Source organism: Hordeum vulgare, chromosome 3H (assembly GCF_904849725.1).
Source record: "Hordeum vulgare subsp. vulgare chromosome 3H, MorexV3_pseudomolecules_assembly, whole genome shotgun sequence".
NCBI classification, from domain to species: domain Eukaryota; kingdom Viridiplantae; phylum Streptophyta; class Magnoliopsida; order Poales; family Poaceae; genus Hordeum; species Hordeum vulgare.
The window spans coordinates 600,534,845-600,550,098 of record NC_058520.1 but is presented as its reverse complement, the minus strand read 5'-3'; the positions used below and the strand labels follow the sequence as shown (position 1 = coordinate 600,550,098).

The following is a 15,254-nucleotide window of genomic DNA, read 5'->3' as shown; positions in this document are numbered from 1 at the left end:
TGTATATGTAAACATAACTAAGTTATATAACACTTATGTTCAAAAATAATACTCCAACAGATGTTGTATATGTAAAAAAATTGACAACACCAGCTCTAAGTGTTGTAAAAGTTTGACCCTGGCGTTGCAAATATACAACACAAAGGCTAGGTCTTGTAAAACGATCAGCCGCGCGCCAACTCCCAACAGTCATCCCCCCTTTCCTTTCCCTTCCGCGCGACCGCCGCGTGCTCGACTTCCACCCGCCCGGCCGTCGGTGCCGCCATGGCCGACGATGATGACCCCTCCGCCTTCTCCAACGAAGCCGGCAACCCCCTCTACCGTCTCGGCACGGTCGCTGGCTCCACCGCAGCCACCATCGTGTCTGCAACCGCCGTCGACTCCGCCGCCATGCCGCCGTCGCGGCAGCAGGCTGGTCGGCAGTTCTCGGCTCCACGGTCGATCGCCGTTGCTCTGGGGGCGGGGAAGAAGAAGGCTGCCGACGGAAAGCCTCGCGGCGACAGCTGCAAGTGGGCAGCTGGACGCGGCGGCTCCATGGCCGTGGCCGATGGCCGACCGGCCAAAATCGCAAAATCGGCCAATCCTGAGCTGTTGGCAACCGTGTCGTCGTCTAGCAGCCACGCTTCTCATCCACCGTTGCCGCAGCCGCCGATGGCAGAGGAAGTGTCGACGCCGACGGATGCCTTCAAGGTGTTCAATGGAACGCCCGAGAGGTAAATTTTTTGCAATGTTCATTTTTGTGCATTTTTGGTTGTTGCAATTGTCGTTGAGTGTGCTTTCTGGCAATTGTAGTCTTGATGATGAAGCTTTTATGCACGCCAACAATGTGACAAATGATGATTATCCATATGTTGATGACTATCCATATGCATCACAAGAAATGGATGATAACAACCTTGACATGCATGGATGATGAGGGCTTTGTACCACATGGAAGGACCGCAAATTATACCACCAAAGAAGATGTGTTAATTTGCACCGCATGGAAGAAAGTCTCTCTTGATGCAACCGTTGCAGCCGACCAATCCGCCAACAAATATTGGCAACACATCAAGGATTTCTTTGATGAGCGCAACACTAGCAGCCACCAACGCTCTATTGCCTCCATTCGCGGACGTTGGGGAATCATTAACGCCCAATGTCAAAAGTGGGCGGGTTGCTTGGCAAACGTTGATCGCATGAACCCAAGTGGTTGCGGCGAAAGCGACATGGTAAACTAATTTGTGTGCTTCTTTACTTGCATTGTTCATTTATTTGTGTGCTCCTCACTTGCATTGTTCACTAAACCATGTGTTCCTCCACTTGTTTTGTTGTAGAAAATGATTGCACAAGGATTGTTATACGGAGCTTAAGGATGAGGAGAAGTGGAAAACTAGAGAAACATTTGATGCTTCGAAGAAGAAAAGTATGGTGGTGGACGATGATGATGATGCCGCGGGTGATGACACAAAGAGTGCCACTGCCCAATCGGCTACCAAAGCATATAGGCCCGATGAAACTAAGAAAGTGATGAAGAGGAAGGCCACGGACAATGATCTGTGCAGCAATCAAACAACGGCAGCTTGGCAAACAACCGATTTTTACAACATCGTTTTATAATATCTATTGGAGTTGGTGTTTTACAACAGGAATATACAACATATGTTGGAGTTTGCCGTTTTTTTATGTTGTAAAAAGCATTTTTTTTATGTTATAGATTATACAACACCTAATTTACAACATCAAAATATACAATATCTATTGAAGATGCTCTGAGATAGACACCCGATGAGTATGCACCCCAACAACTATAAGATATACCCAAAGGTTGATGCTTCCGCGACGAGCCGACGGCGGTTGCTTCCTTCCCTCCAGAATTGATTGACCCAAATGAAAATTTCACACGACTTGCATTTTGCTAAAGTCGTATGAAGAACATGATGGGGCTGCCAACATTTCTCCGGAGAGCCTACATATCAATCTCTTTGCAAAATGGCTATCTGTGACAAAACAATTTCCCCTCACTTAGTTTGCATGCAACCGGAGTATTACTCCCTTCGTTCTTAAATATAAGTTTTAAAAGGTTTTACTAAAAGATTACATATAGATGTATATAGATATATTTTAAAATATAGATTCATTTATTTTATTCCGTATGTAGTCTGTTAGTGAAATCTTTATAAAGATTTGTATTTAAAAACGAAGGAAATATAAACATTATCATGTATGCTAACTAAGTATTTTTAATGAGGAGGTACATACTTAAATAAAGAAAAAGAATTTGATTTGGTAGCAAGTCACCATATCGTATTGAATCTTGTACATAAATGAGACAATCTAGAAACGCTAACTATGCTAATATGTACTGTGGAAGCAGTATTATGCACTAGTGTTATAGTGTCATATACATGATACTACTATCTAATACACCCATTGTAAAGTATAATTTTACATCTTTTTATTATTGCCTAGATTAAATATTCTTTTATTGCATGATATATATCCATTAACGTGGTTATAAGATATACCAAAAGGAATTTCGTTGACCCATTGCTAGATTTGGAGGAATTAATAACGAGGATTGATTTTGTTAGGTACGAATACATCATCATGACTCCGAAATGCCTAATTGTGACAAAATAATTTCCCCTCACTTAACTAGATAAGATTAAATTCACATACTTGGTATATTATTCTTAGTACATCTTCTTATTATTTCCAAGATTAAATGTCTTTTTATTACACGATATATATCCATTAACGTGGTTAAGATATGCCAAAAGGAAGTTGGTTGACCCATTGCTAGAGTTGGAGGAATTAATTAATAACAAAGATTATTTGTGAAGTATTTCATCTGTATCTAAATATTTATAGTTGAAAAAACTAGTCTAGTTTTTTCAAACTACTCCCTCCATCCCAAAACAAAAGTCACAAACTTATTACAATTTTATAATAATGCTAATATAATGTTAAAACATTTATTTTAAAATTGAGGGAACCAAATACTTAGGTACATAAAGAGTAGCTACGAATACATGGTCACGGCAGCCCTGCATGGCCCGTAGCTAATCTCGTGTGTCCGCATGTAGACCCCGCCCACCGCCGTCCACGATAAAAAGACAACATCCTCCACCACCACCCCACAAGCACAAGGCAAGGAGCCGATCCGGGCGGGGTCCATCTCCCTCACGAGCTCCCCCAAAAATCCTCCTCTCTCCACTACGGCGCTGCGCACACACACACAGGCCAATCAATCCATCAATCAAAGGTCAGACAATGGCGGTTCCGACGCCGCAGCGCCGTCTCCCGGCCTGCGCGGCGACGCTGCTCCTCGCCCTCGCCTTGTCCTCGTCGGGCGCCGTGGCCAACTACGCGGGGCCGATCAAGACGGTGGTGGTGGTGGTGATGGAGAACCGGTCGTTCGACCACATGCTGGGGTGGATGAAGCGGCTGAACCCGGCGATCGACGGCGTGACTGGCGCCGAGTGGAACCCGGCGAACGCGTCGGACCCGTCGTCGGGCCGGCGCGTCTACTTCGGGGACGGCGCGCAGTTCGTGGACCCGGACCCGGGCCACTCGTACCAGGAGATCCGGCAGCAGATCTTCGGCTCCGACGACGCGTCCGGCCCGCCCCGGATGAACGGGTTCGTGCAGCAGGCGGCCTCCATCGGCGGCGGCAACATGACCGACGCCGTGATGAACGGCTTCGCGCCCGACAGCGTCGCCGTGTACCGGGAGCTGGTGTCCCAGTTCGCCGTCTGCGACCGGTGGTTCGCGTCCGTGCCCTCCTCCACCCAGCCCAACCGCCTCTTCGTCCACTCCGGCACCTCCGGCGGCGCCACCAGCAACAACCCCGAGTACGCCTTCTCTTCTTCTATCTATCTATCTATCCATCCATCTATCTATCTATTCATCCGGCGAATGCGTCTTGATTCGATCCCAACGTGCATTGCGGAGGGAGGGAGACGGGTGGGTTGGTCGCCAACAAAAACAGAAACAACATAATCCCATTATTAGATGGTACTGGTTGTTGGGGATGAATGTCGTGATCGTGCGAATTGCACTACTAGAGAAAGTGCTATCCATACGAGGGAGTTGCGTATTAGCAATAGCAGCACGGACACGATCGATGACCGAGACGTTTTCTTAGAGTGGCTTCTACTCGGTATATGCCTACATACACGTAGGCACCTTTGTGATTTAGTAGATGCCATATTTTCTTTCAAAAAATAGATGCCATATTTGTGGCTAGTTTTAATTAACTAGTAGCAGTAGTCTATTTCTTGTTCTTTTCTAAAGCCTAAATCAACTCTGTACAATTATTTGGATTACACTGGTTGGGTCGTCAAATCACTGGTCTTCTTTTGGTCAAAAGTACTACTCCCTTCGTTCCAAAATATAAAACCTTTTAGGTATTTCACTAGAAGACTACATACGGAGCAAAATGAGTGAATCTATACTTTAAAATATGTCTATGTACATCCGTATGTAGTTTATAGTATAATCTCTAAAAGGTCTTATATTTAGAAACGGAGGAAGTAGTAGTATACTACAGTACGTGGCAGCATGTATAATAACCAGATGTTGCCGGAAGGAGCTACAGAGATTGCGCTGTCGATAGTATCCGATTTGATTAATTAGTGCCTGGCCGGGACAGAGCATTCAGTGCACGTAGACTATACTGCCCTTGTCGGCAGGTTTCTCCTGCCCAATCCATGTACAGCAATCTTCCCTACTCATGTACATGAGTGAGTACTTGCTTATCATCTACAAGATCACGGGGACCATTTTGCTCTTTGGCCGTTTGTCACGAGGCAGCTGAACCAACTAATTCCTAAATCTGAATTCACCTGCACAAACATCTCTACTTTATGAGAACTACTCTAGCAATATACTCAACTTCCTCGTCTCTGTTCCGACATTGTTCTTTTTTCCTTTCTTTCGAGAATGCACATTGTTCCTCTGCAAAAATGTTCCTACTAGTAGTGCGTGGTAGCACTTTCATCTTTTTCTGTAGGGCACAAGGCAGCTCCTATCCGAGTGCTTTTCCTCTTGCTTCGTCGAGCAGCAAAGCAAAGCACTCGTTCCGAAAAGAGCTTTGGCCTGACATTATAGTGTGTAATGTGATGATAGGACGCTGCCACTATGGTGTAGTACGTGCCAGTGTTACAAGAAAGTGACATTTGGTCGGAGATGCCGGATGTGATTAGTCGACACGAAGAACCCAAATGCCGGCTGCGAAATCTGTATTTACATGTGGACGGGGCCACGCGTCTCTGCTTTTTGTCACACTGGTGCTGGATGCGGCTAATCAAGCAGGTTAGAATAGACTAATAGCACTAGCGTTGCTTGCTGCTAGACCAGTACAGTACTGCGATCGGCTCGTCAATCATCAAATAAGTAATCGCCAGAGGACGTATCATCAAATAAGTAATCGCCGGAGGACGGTGCGCAGGATCAATCATGCGTGCATGTGAAACTGACGCGACCTCCAGGCAATACCCAAGCGGCCTCGCTGAACCGTGGGACCAGAAGGCTGGCTGGGCTGACATTTATTCGGCCATGCGACCTCCCATCGCCTTTGTCGGTAGTAGAGTAGTAGTACATGGGATGAAGGGGACTGAGCTGCGGAGAGATTCGTTTACCCTCGACGGTCGACGCGTTCGTGTGTAAACAATGAAAATGAACACTTTTACATAATAGCAGCAGGGGGAATTCCAAAGTGCTATTATGAGCTCGTGCTCACGTGCTCTCGGATGAACAGTAAAATTTAAAAAAATAATAAAACAATTCAAGAGATTCTAAAATTTTGTAGCAAAAAACATTGATGTTTTTCCTACATGCATGCAAAAATTCATAACGGAATCATATTCCTGGAAGTGTAGACAAAAAAAAATTGATGCTCCAAAATGCTTTTAAAAACACTATTTTTAAAGCATTGATTTTATTTTTTCCCCACCCCTCCACAAATGTGATTTCATCATGAAATTTTGGACGCATGTAGAAAAAACATCAATGTTTCATGCTCCAAAATTTCAGATGTTTTCGATATTATTTACTATATTTGCTGATTTTTACTGTTCATCCGGGAGTATATGAGCTCGAGCTCATATACTCCATGTCCGGGGGAATTCTTCATTTTATACAGGCTAGGTAATTACACTTTTACATTTTCTTTGTTTAGAAAAAGGTAATTACATTTTCTAGTGGAATCGTGGATACGTTATTACGTTTTTTTTCTTTTCTTGGAGATTTCTTTTTTATAGAATACGTGATTACGCGTTCTTTAATTGCTTTTTATGGTTGTTGAGAAACTGTTTTTTTAAGGTGAAGAGAAACCTTTTTTTTAGAATCAGAGAAACGGTTCTTTGACTGCTCTCCTTCCCACTGGGTTGTATTTTTTCAGTCCTAAAATAAGTTTCTCAAGTTTTAATATAACTTTTTACTCCCTCCGTCCTGAAATATATGTCTTAAAGTTAGTATAATTTTGTACTAGTAAGACAATTATTTTGAGACAAAGGGAGTATTAAAATAGTATAAACTTAAGATGAGGGAATATCAGGGAAGGCCCAAGAGCGCACGTCTGGCCCTCTATCCTGCAGTTTCAGCCTCATTACAGCCCAGTAGCCCACCCTAGTTGGCTGGATTGAGTCCGTCGGGTGGAAAACAGAAATGAGGCGAAGAAAAATTTAGCTTCAGAATCCACAGCATATGCTTTATTTTATGTTACCGACCATAAAAAAACGTGATCTTTTCTTCTAAGTGGAAAGTTATCTTGTACACTGGCCGTCTATATATGTTTTGCGAAACTATATCTAGCTTACTATCCTGACTTGAAATGAAACAGAGCACAACATGAGCCACCCCAAGCGCTTCTCTGACAAGAGCGTTGCACGCAGGTTGCTGGCCAGGGGGTACCCGCAGCGGACCATCTTCGACAACGTGCACGACGCGGGCCTCTCCTTCGGCGTCTACTTCCAGGACGTGCCGGCGGTGCTCTTCTACCGCAACCTGCGCAAGCTCAAGTACATCCTCAACTTCCACCCCTTCCACAACGCGTTCCGCGACCACGCCCGCCGCGGCTCCCTCCCCAACTACGCCGTCATCGAGCAGCACTACATGGACTCCAAGGACCACCCCGCCAACGACGACCACCCTTCACACGACGTCTACCAGGGCCAGATGTTCGTCAAGGAGATCTATGAGACGCTTCGCGCCAGCCCACAGTGGAACGAGACGCTCATGGTCCTCACCTATGATGAGCATGGCGGGTTCTTCGACCATGTGCCCACCCCTGTTGACGGTGTGCCGAGCCCCGACGACATTGTTGGCCCGCCGCCGTATAACTTCACGTTCAACAGGTTGGGGGTGCGTGTCCCGGCCATCTTGATCTCTCCATGGATTGAGAAGGGAACAGGTCAGTCAACACTCTCTCCTCCTTAACTAATGAATGGGCCTAATCTTTTATCTCGGTAATAAAAAACTGGATGCCAGATCTGCTCAATGTGTACATTCGTTGCTACAATTTCGTTGTTGTTTCAGTTGTGCATGGGCCGAACGGAAATCCAACTTCGACGTCGCAATTCGAGCACTCGTCGATCCCCGCAACCGTGAAGAAGCTGTTCAATCTGCCACAGGATTTCCTGACCAAAAGGGACGCGTGGGCTGGGACCTTCGAAGGAGTAGTGCAAACCAGAACTGAACCAAGGACAGACTGCCCAGGTAATTTGTCAAGCTCAGCATACGACATGGTATAGCCACCATTTGGCTTGGTTTCTACTCTTGCAATGGGTAGGCTGCTTATCCATGAAAGTTATGAGATACCCGCAGAGCAACTCCCGATGCCGACGAGGATCCGGCAGACGGAGGCGAACGAGGAGGCGAAGCTGAGCTCGTTCCAGCAGGAGATCGTGCAGCTGGCGGCAGTGCTGAACGGGGATCACCAGCTGAGCAGCCTGCAGGAGAGGATCAGGGAGAGGATGAACGTGAGGGAAGGCACCTCCTACATGAGGTCGGCCGTGCGGCGCTTCTTCGAGGCCGGCATGTCGGCCAAGAGGATGGGCCTCGCCGACGACGAGCAGATCGTCAAGATGAGGCCCTCCCTTACCACCAGGATCACCTCCTCCCCTGCAGATCAAGATGATAGTCCGTAGAGAGCACACATGCATATATACATAGGTCGAAATTTGTGTTTGGGATCATCAAAATTAGTGGCACTACACATACATAGAGGATCGATACGGTGTGTGCTTGTAGCGTAGCCAGTACGATATGGTGTGCTCGTGCTACATGTAATGGAAGCGCTGTAGGATGGATGGATGAATGGATTCGTTATGCATGGGCCGTGGAAAATGAAACATTGGTACCATGGTATACTTTACAAGCAATGAGGAGATCGACGAATGCTCGTATTGTGACATGCCCACTTCACAACTTGTGCTCCACCCTGCCCACCAACAGGTGCTACGGAGGACAATCTGTGTGTGGTTATCTGCATGCCAGCCAATGGTCGGTCGGCCTAGAAAGGAGTAATGCTACACGTACCTCGGGCGTTCTACGGAAGATTTACAGGCTCGTTAAGAATGATTGGTTGGAATTTAAAAATGCATAATTAAAAGAGAATAATTTAAAAATGTAGAGATAGAAGAAAATCTGTAGAAAACTTACCTTGATTAATATGTAAAATACAAAAATATCAAATGGAAAGATTTATGAATTTTGTTTCCAAAATAAGACCTGGCACTTTTAGGAAAAAATATGTTGATTAAAAAGGAATATACAAGGCTCTTAAAATGTTGACAGCACAGCCCGTCTAGCTCAGTCGGTAGAGCGCAAGGCTCTTAACCTTGTGGTCTTGGGTTCGAGCCCCAAGGTGGGCGTACAAATGTTTTTGCATCTATTTTACCTTTATTGATTTCATAGGATGAAATTAGTCCATGTTGTTTTTAAAACATTCCACTTTTTTCCTTCTAGTTAACAAGTGTAATGGAGTATACAAGAAATGGCATTTGCATTAAAATTAAAAATGGAGTGAACAAGAAATCATTTTCAACTGAAACAACAAAAATGCCATCATTTAGTACGTTACAAAAAGGGTCGCGATAACGCCCATACGTGTGCTGGGAGCAACAACAATCCACACACTCAATGATCACACATTGCGTCACGTCAAGGCATGCATGCATAAGTGACGAAACTGATGATGTCAACATGAATTTTTTGTCTTTTTAGTTTTCAAAATGTTTTATATCTTAAATGAAAAAATACAATTTAAAAAATGTTTTCACCATTAAATCCATCGCAAGAAAATCTTGGAAACTAGTTCTCATATTGATATATTTCGACGGTTTTTGAAGGGTTAAAAGTTATCATGTCTACTATATACAAATTGCCATCATGGCATCATCAGTACGATATGGTGTGCTCATGCTACATGTAATGGAAGTGTTGTAGGATGGATGGATTGATGAATGGATTCGGTGTGCATCTAATTTACCTTATTGATTTCATAGGACGATATTATTTCATGTTCTTTTAAAAACTTTCCACTTTTTTCCTTCTAGTTAACAAGTGCAATGTTTACAGAAAATTCATAAACGACATTTGCATTAAGATTTACAATCGAGTGTACAAGAAATTAAATCTCAACCGAAACAAAAAAATGCCACCATTTAGTATGTTACAAAACAAAAAAAATGCATAATTAAAAGAGAAGAATGAAAAAATGTAGAGAGAGAAGACAATCAGTAGAAAACTTACCTTGATTAATATGAAAAAGACAAAATATCAAATGGCAAGTTTTATGAATTTTGTTTCCAAAAAAAGACATGGCACTTTTTGGAAAAAAACATGTTGATTAAAAAGGAGTATATAAGGCTCTTAAAATGTTGACAGCACAGCCCGTCTAGCTCAGTCGGTAGAGCGCAAGGCTCTTAACCTTGTGGTCTTGGGTTCGAGCCCCAAGGTGGGAGTACAAATGTTTTTGCATCTATTTTACTTTTATTGATTTCATAGGATGAATTTAGTTCATGTTGTTTTTAAAACATTCCACTTTTTTCCTTCTAGTTAACAAGTTTAATGGAGTATACAAGAAATGGGATTTGCATTAAAATTTAAAATGGAGTGAACAAGAAATCAATTTCAACTGAAGCAATAAAAATGCCATCATTTAGTACGTTAAAAAAGGGTCGCGGTAACGCCCATACGTGTGATGGGAGCAACAACAATCGACACGCTCAATGATCACATATTGCGACACGTCAAAGCATGCATGCAAAATTGACGAAACTTATGATGTCAACATGAATTTTTTGTCTTTTTGGTTTTCAAAATGTTTTATCTCTTAAATAAAAAATTCAATTCGAAAAATGTTTTCACCGTTAAATCCGTCGCGAGGAGATTCTGGAAACTAGTTCTCATATTTATATATTTCGACGGCTTTTTTTAGGGTTAAAAGTTGTCATGTCTATTATATACAAATTGCCATCATGACATCATCATTACGGTATGGTGTGCTCGTGCTACATGTAATGGAAGTGTTGTAGGATGGATGGATTGATGTATGGATTCGTTGTGCATCTAATTCACCTTATTGATTTCGTAGAACGAAATTAGTTCATGTTGTTTTTAAAAACTTTCCACTTTTTTCCTTCTAGTTAACAAGTCCAATGTTTACAGAAAATTCATAAACGACATTTGCATTAAGATTTACAATAGAGTGTACAAGAAATTAAATCTCAACCGAAAAAATGCCACCATTTCGTATGTTGCAAAACAAAAAAATGGATAATTAAAAGAGAAGAATTTGAAAATGTAGAGAGAGAAGAAAATCAATAGAAAACTTAACTTGTTTATATGAAAAAGACAAAAATAACAAATGGCAAGTTTTATGAATTTTGTTTCCAAAAAAAGACATGGCACTTTTTGGAAAAGATTTGTTGATTAAAAAGGAATATACAAGGCTCTTAAAATGTTGACAACACAACCTGTCTAACTCAGTTGGTAGAGCGCAAGGCTCTTAACCTTGTGGTCTTGGGTTCGAGCCACAAGGTAGGCGCACAATTGTTTTTGTAGGATGAATTTTGTTCATGTTGTTTTTAGACATTCCACTTTTTCCCTTCTAGTTAACAAGTGTAATGAAGTATAAAAGAAATGGCATTTGCATTAAAACTTAAAATGGAGTGAACAAGAAATCAATTTCAACTAAAACAACAAAAATGCCATCATTTAGTACGTTTCAAAAAGGGTCGCGGTAACGCCCATACGTGTGGTGGGAGCAACAACAATCGACATGCTCAATGATCACATATTGTGACACGTCAAAGCATGCATGCATAAGTGACGAAACTGATGATGTCAACGTCAATTTTTTGTCTTTTTAGTTTTCAAAATGTTTTATTTCTCAAATAAAAAATTCATTTCGGAAAACGTTTCCACCATTAAATCCGTCGCGAGGAGATCCTGGAAACTAGTTCTCATATTGATATATTTCGACGACTTTTTTTAGGGTTAAAAGTTGTCATGTCTATTATATACAAATTGCCATCATGACATCATCAGTACGGTATGTTGTGCTCATGCTACATGTAATGGAAGTGCTGTAGGATGGATGGATTGATGTATGGATTCGGTGTGTGATGGGGTTATAGTCCCAGGGTAGGGTCATAGGCCTGCCCTATAGGTCCTACCCAAGGACTACCCTTCATAAAAGACAAGGTCTTTAGACAGTTCCGACTGAACTAAGGACTCCCCCATCATCCAGTCGGTGACGAGCATTCGGAGCGTATTTAACGTACTGACTGAATTCCACTTTGTACATCGTAACCTCCCAGGAGGGCAACGGTCATACGTTTTCATACACCATTATTAGCATTTAAGGCATACGTTACCTGTAACGTAGGCATTTATTCGCCACTATTCCATCCCTGTCCACCGGGCCGTCGTGAAGAACAGCGCACTCTATATAAGCCGCCCTTCCCCACTGGTGCAGGGGTTGGCATTTACTGTAATCCTATATTCGACTCGACACTAAGCTCCCAAGAGCACTGAGACGTAGGGTTTTTACCTCCACCGTAGAGGGGCCTGAACTCTTACAACCTCGCCGTAGCTAAGGCTTTGCCCATCCTTTCGTACCCTACACATCTACTGTCAGACTTATACCCACGACAGTTGGCGCCCACCGTGGGGCAAGCGTCTAAGCGACTTCCGGCGAGTTTGCAACTTCATCTTTTCATCATGTCGTCCGGCGGAGATTTGTGCATGGGTCGTGAAATCCTCTTCGGCGCACTCTCCTTCATCGTCGATGATTCGGCATGGCTTCGGGATGCGCCTCTCCCCAGTCGCGGGGCTACGCACTTCCGTGCCCTTCTTCTCCAGCAATCAGCCCCGGTGTCGATCTTCGCCCCCGTCACGCGCCGCAACAAGCGGTCCCACCGTCCGCGGCTCCAGCGTTGGGTGCGACACGCCCAGGCGCGACAGAACGCGTCCTCTCAAGTGGCGGTCCTCGAGTCGGTTGCGGTCGCGCCGCCGTCCCAGTGCTTGGACTCAGTTCCGACTGAGTTACCTTCCGAGTACTTGGGTCGCGGGCCTGCGGCCGAAGTTCTCATGCCTGATTCCCATGAAAGTCCCGCCGAACTGGTCAGAACGAGCATGAGGTCGGCGAATCATCCGGCGCTCGTCGTCAACACCACCGCTCTGCCAGTCGACGCACTCGTCAGAGCAACGTCGAGGTATTCCGCACACCCGTCCTCAACCTGGCTATCGCTGCCAAGATAGCCGATTCCCTCCAACCGACTGACTCAGAGGCTGGTAAAGGGATCGAGCAGATCCACGCCCTGTTGCATACGGCGCAGCAGCAGAATTCGGCGGTCTCCCAGTCGCACAACAGGATCCATAGCAGTTCTGTTCACGCGAACACGCATCGGTCGGTTTTCAGCCCCGACTCCCATCAGCGACACAGAGGGGGCAGCCGTTCCATGAATCCTGAAGATCGTCGCCGTTCACGCACTCCTCTGCGGGGTGGGCCTTACGGGCCCCGGCATCATGATGATCGGCGTTCAGTCGGTGACGCGTATGATCCAAGGCCCGACGCAAGAGGGTACATCGCCCAAAGGAAGGTCGACAGGAGTCGAGCCCACCGTGATGGTCTTGATAGAGACCGTCCGAGTGGAAGCAGGACCATTGTCTTTGGCCCCGAGTGCTTTAGTCGGGCCATCCGTTCAACTGACATCCCTCCCAACTTCCGATTGGCGACGGGGATCAGCAAGTTCACACGAGAATACAAGCCAGAAACGTGGCTGGACGACTACCGGGTGGCGGTCCAGACCGGTGGCGGAGATGACCAGGTCGCCATGAAACATCTCCCCCTGATGCTCGACGGCTCGACACTAGCGTGGCTGAACCAGTTGGCTCCATCAAGCATCTACAGCTAGGCAGATCTGTCCCGAGTCTTTATCAGGACCTTCGAGGGCACGTGCAAACGCCCTGCTGGTCTCGTGGAGCTCCAACATTGTGTCCAGAAGCAGAATGAGCCCCTGCGCGATTTCATCCAGCGCTGGACGACTCTCTACCACACGGTGGAGAACGTCACAGAGCACCAAGCAGTCTGCACCTTCGAGGCAGGCGTGCGGTACAGGGATCTGTACCTGAAGTTCGGTCGGACAGGCGACATCTCCATGAGCAAGATGATGGAGATAGCCGCACGCTATGCAAATGGCGAAGAAGAGGACCGCATACGTAGCGGCAAGCATAAGGCAGTCGCCGATGGAGATGGGAACAACAATCGGAAGCAAAAGCAAAAAGCTCCATCCACTCCGCAGGCAGAGGCAGCAGCCGTTACCAATGCCAAGTTCAAGGGCAATGGGAAAGCTCAGTACACCCCCAAGAAGAAACAGTTCGGGAATTCCATCCTGGATCAGCCATGTCCAATCCACACGAAGATGGACGAAGAAGGCAATGCCATATTCCCGAAGCACACCACTCGGCAATGTCGCCTCCTGATCCAAGGGTTCGGCGAAGGGCAACCGAGTGAAAAGGACAACGAGCAGGATGATGAGGACAAGGAGGATCCGTTCCCCCAAGTCCATGCAACATTGATGATTTTTGCTGACATGGAAAGCAAGAGTCGACTGAAGCTGGTGAACCGAGAGGTGAACATGGCAACCCCAACCAACCCCACGTTCCTCAAATGGTCTCATACTGCGATCACTTTTGATCAGTCGGACCATCCAGCACACGTGCCCACCCTAGGGAGGCAAGCTCTGTTCGTCGACCCGGTGGTGGAAGGAGTCCGACTGCGCAAAGTCCTCATGGACGGCGGCAGCGGCTTGAACATCATGTACACCGACACTCTCAAGGGGATGGGCATTCCGATGTCCAAACTTAGCGAGAGCAGCATGGAGTTCACGGAGTCGTCCCAGGACGAAAGGCCAAGTCACTCGGCCAGATCGCGTTGGACGTAGTTTTCGGCTCCGACAAGAACTTCCGCAAGGAAAAGCTGACATTCGAGGTGGTGGACTTCCAGAGTGCATACCATGCAATTCTGGGTCGTCCGGCGTATGCACGTTTCATGGCCCGTCCATGTTACGTGTATTTGAAGCTGAAGATGCCGGGTCCCAAAGGTGTGATCACGGTCACAGGCAATCGACTGCGGGCCGAGGAGTGTCTGCAGCAGGGGTCGAGGATTGCCGATCAGCAGATGGCTATCCTTGAGCTGGATGAGTACAAGAACACAGCCGACCCCGCTGACTTGATGCGTTCGAAGAAGCCAGCTTCGGAGTCCGCATTCCAGTCGGCGGGCGACACGAAGAAAGTCAGCATCCACCCGACGGACGACACCGCTGCCCCGACGAACATCTCCACCACCCTTGATCCAAAATAGGGAGCCGATCTCATCCAATTCCACCGTGAGAACTAGGACATTTTTGCATGGAAGCCCGCTGACATGCCAGGTGTACCCAGGGAGTTTGCTGAGCATCGACTGCATGTAGATCCTGCTGCTCGGCCCGTCCGAGAACGCCTGCGTTGGTCCGCCAACTTCATTTGCGAGGTACACCACTCTGAGTGGCTCGCCAATGTTGTCATGGTGCCCAAGAAGGACAAGTCTCTCCGTTGCGAGCGTTTATCATTCCTTGATGCCTATTCGGGCTATCATCAGATCCGTCTGTATGGTCCGGATGAATTAAAAACAACCTTCATCACCCCATTCGGGTGTTTCTGCTACATCACTATGCCATTCGGTTTGAAGAATGCAGGAGCAACTTTTATGCGCATGATCC

The 15,254-nt window shown here is 45.9% G+C and overlaps 1 protein-coding gene and 3 non-coding genes across 4 annotated transcripts; all 4 read left to right on the top strand.

Moving 5' to 3' along the window:
* Positions 1 to 3,098: 3,098 nt before the first annotated feature.
* LOC123445551 (non-specific phospholipase C2-like) lies at positions 3,099 to 8,366 on the top strand. Its single transcript, XM_045122548.1, has 4 exons — positions 3,099 to 3,836; positions 6,879 to 7,396; positions 7,522 to 7,701; positions 7,810 to 8,366. Exons 1-4 carry the CDS (start codon positions 3,256 to 3,258, stop codon positions 8,130 to 8,132), a joined length of 1,602 nt encoding a protein of 533 aa, XP_044978483.1. The 5' UTR covers positions 3,099 to 3,255; the 3' UTR covers positions 8,133 to 8,366.
* A 419-nt stretch (positions 8,367 to 8,785) lies between these two features.
* TRNAK-CUU lies at positions 8,786 to 8,858 on the top strand. The gene has a single exon. It is a non-coding gene; the product is annotated as a tRNA-Lys (tRNA).
* A 1,019-nt stretch (positions 8,859 to 9,877) lies between these two features.
* On the top strand, positions 9,878 to 9,950 carry TRNAK-CUU. The gene has a single exon. It is a non-coding gene; the product is annotated as a tRNA-Lys (tRNA).
* A 1,012-nt stretch (positions 9,951 to 10,962) lies between these two features.
* On the top strand, positions 10,963 to 11,035 carry TRNAK-CUU. The gene has a single exon. It is a non-coding gene; the product is annotated as a tRNA-Lys (tRNA).
* Positions 11,036 to 15,254: the final 4,219 nt, after the last annotated feature.

Excerpts from the sequence above, each read along its gene's own strand:
- LOC123445551 (XM_045122548.1), top strand. The coding sequence starts at position 3,256 with ATGGCGGTTCCGACGCCGCAGCGCCGTCTCCCGGCCTGCGCGGCGACG. Across the intron at positions 3,837-6,878 it reads GCCACCAGCAACAACCCCGA|GTTGCTGGCCAGGGGGTACC; the intron begins GTACGCCTTCTC and ends CGTTGCACGCAG. Across the intron at positions 7,702-7,809 it reads ACCAAGGACAGACTGCCCAG|AGCAACTCCCGATGCCGACG; the intron begins GTAATTTGTCAA and ends AGATACCCGCAG.